Source organism: Oncorhynchus mykiss, chromosome 20 (assembly GCF_057628025.1).
Source record: "Oncorhynchus mykiss isolate SJ-2025 chromosome 20, ASM5762802v1, whole genome shotgun sequence".
Lineage (NCBI taxonomy): Eukaryota > Metazoa > Chordata > Actinopteri > Salmoniformes > Salmonidae > Oncorhynchus > Oncorhynchus mykiss.
In genome coordinates, this window is record NC_143041.1 from 40,659,947 (window position 1) to 40,662,446 (window position 2,500).

Here is a 2,500-nt window from a genome sequence, read left to right on the forward strand (position 1 = left end):
ACAGGAAGTGCTGCTGCCATTGGCTTGGTAACGAGACCTGACATGAGACAGAACCCCCTGTAGACCAGAAGCAGAAACACAGAGAGAGAGAGCTTTCATTCCCACACAGAGAGAGAGAGCCTTCATTCCCACACAGAGAGAGCCTTCATTCCCACACAGAGAGAGAGCTTTCATTCCCACACAGAGAGAGAGCTTTCATTCCCACACAGAGAGAGAGCTTTCATTCCCACACAGAGAGAGAGCTTTCATTCCCACACAGAGAGAGAGCTTTCATTCCCACACAGAGAGAGAGCCTTCATTCCCACACAGAGAGAGAGAGCCTTCATTCCCACACAGAGAGAGAGCCTTCATTCCCACAGAGAGAGAGAGCCTTCATTCCCATACAGAGAGAGAGAGAGAGAGCCTTCATTCCCACACAGAGAGCCTTCATTCCCACACAGAGAGAGAGCCTTCATTCCCACACAGAGAGAGCTTTCATTCCCACAGAGAGAGAGAGAGCCTTCATTGCCACACAGAGAGAGAGCCTTCATTCCCACACAGAAAGAGAGCCTTCATTCCCACACAGAAAGAGAGCCTTCATTCCCACACAGAGAGAGAGCCTTCATTCCCACAGAGAGAGAGAGCCTTCATTCCCACACAGAGAGAGAGCCTTCATTCCCACACAGAGAGAGAGCCTTCATTCATTCCCACACAGAGAGAGAGCCTTCATTCCCACACAGAGAGCTTTCATTCCCACAGAGAGAGAGAGAGAACTTTCCTTCCCAGAGAGAAAGAGCTGTCATATCATCACTACTGCTGAGGAGGGAGGCTCACTATGCTCTCAGTGTGTGTCCATGAAGGAAGTGGGATGTTATCATTCTGCTGGAATTATCACCCAGTACACACACGCACGCACGCACGCACGCACACACACACACACAAATAAAGCAGTCTCGGGATCTTAAAACTGAGTCTACACTTCCCAATCTGGCCCTGATAATCCTATTACACGGTGTGTGTGTGTGTGTGTGTGTGTGTGTGTGTGTGTGTGTGTCTGCCACGGTGTGTGTGTGTGTGTTATGCCTTCCAGGACATCTACTCGGAGGAAATATAGTCAAGGACTCCAGTCACCCATCTGGCAAGCAGCCCACTAGTACCGCGCAACACAGCCCACTAGTACCGCGCAACACAGCCCACTAGTACCGCGCAACACAGCCCACTAGTACCGCGCAACACAGCCCACTAGTACCGCGCAACACAGCCCACTAGTACCGCGCAACACAGCCCACTAGTACCGTGCAACACAGCCCATTAGTACCACATAACACAGCCCACTAGTACCGTGCAACACAGCCCATTATTACCACATAACACAGTCCACTATTACCACATAAGATAGTCCACTATTACCACATAACACAGTCCATTATTACCTCGTAACACAGTCCACTATTACCATGTAACACAGTCCACTATTACCACATAACACAGTCCACTATTACCACATAAGATAGTCCACTATTACCACATAACACAGTCCATTATTACCACATAACACAGTCCACTATTACCACATAACACAGTCCATTATTACCACATAACACAGTCCACTATTACCATGTAACACAGTCCACTATTACCACATAACACAGTCCACTATTACCACATAACACAGTCCACTATTACCACATAACACAGTCCACTATTACCACATAACACAGTCCACTAGTACCGTGCAACACAGCCCATTAGTACCACATAACACAGCACACTAGTACCGTGCAACACAGCCCATTATTACCACATAACACAGTCCACTATTACCACATAACACAGTCCACTATTACCACATAAGATAGTCCACTATTACCACATAACACAGTCCATTATAACCACATAACACAGTCCATTATTACCACATAACACAGTCCACTATTACCACGTAACAGTCCACTATTACCACATAACACAGTCCACTATTACCACATAACACAGTCCATTATTACCACGTAACACAGTCCACTATTACCACGTAACACAGTCCACTATTACCACATAACACAGTCCACTATTACCACATAACACAGTCCACTATTACCACATAACACAGTCCACTATTACCACATAACACAGTCCACTATTACCACGTAACTCAGTCCACTATTACCACATAACACAGTCCACTATTACCACATAACACAGTCCACTATTACCACATAACACAGTCCACTATTACCACATAACACAGTCCATTATTACCACATAACACAGTCCACTATTACCACATAACACAGTCCACTATTACCACGTAACTCAGTCCACTATTACCACATAACACAGTCCACTATTACCACATAACACAGTCCATTATTACCACATAACACAGTCCACTATTACCACATAACACAGTCCACTAGTACCACGTAACACAGTCCACTATTACCACATAACACAGTCCACTATTACCACATAACACAGTCCACTATTACCACATAACACAGTCCACTATTACCACGTAACT

At 45.7% G+C, this 2,500-nt stretch overlaps 1 protein-coding gene across 8 annotated transcripts in view; it reads right to left on the minus strand.

The window, feature by feature from the left end:
- LOC110499540 (caskin-2) overlaps positions 1-2,500 on the minus strand; it is a 77,598-nt gene that overhangs the window by 16,446 nt on the left and 58,652 nt on the right. For all 8 annotated transcript variants that reach the window (XM_090213090.1, XM_036956287.2, XM_090213092.1 and 5 more), the window contains exon 13: positions 1-57. This exon is cut by the window's left edge and continues 75 nt beyond it. In XM_090213090.1, coding sequence (XP_090069216.1) covers positions 1-57 — 57 coding nt within the window. The remainder of the gene's footprint in view (positions 58-2,500) is intronic.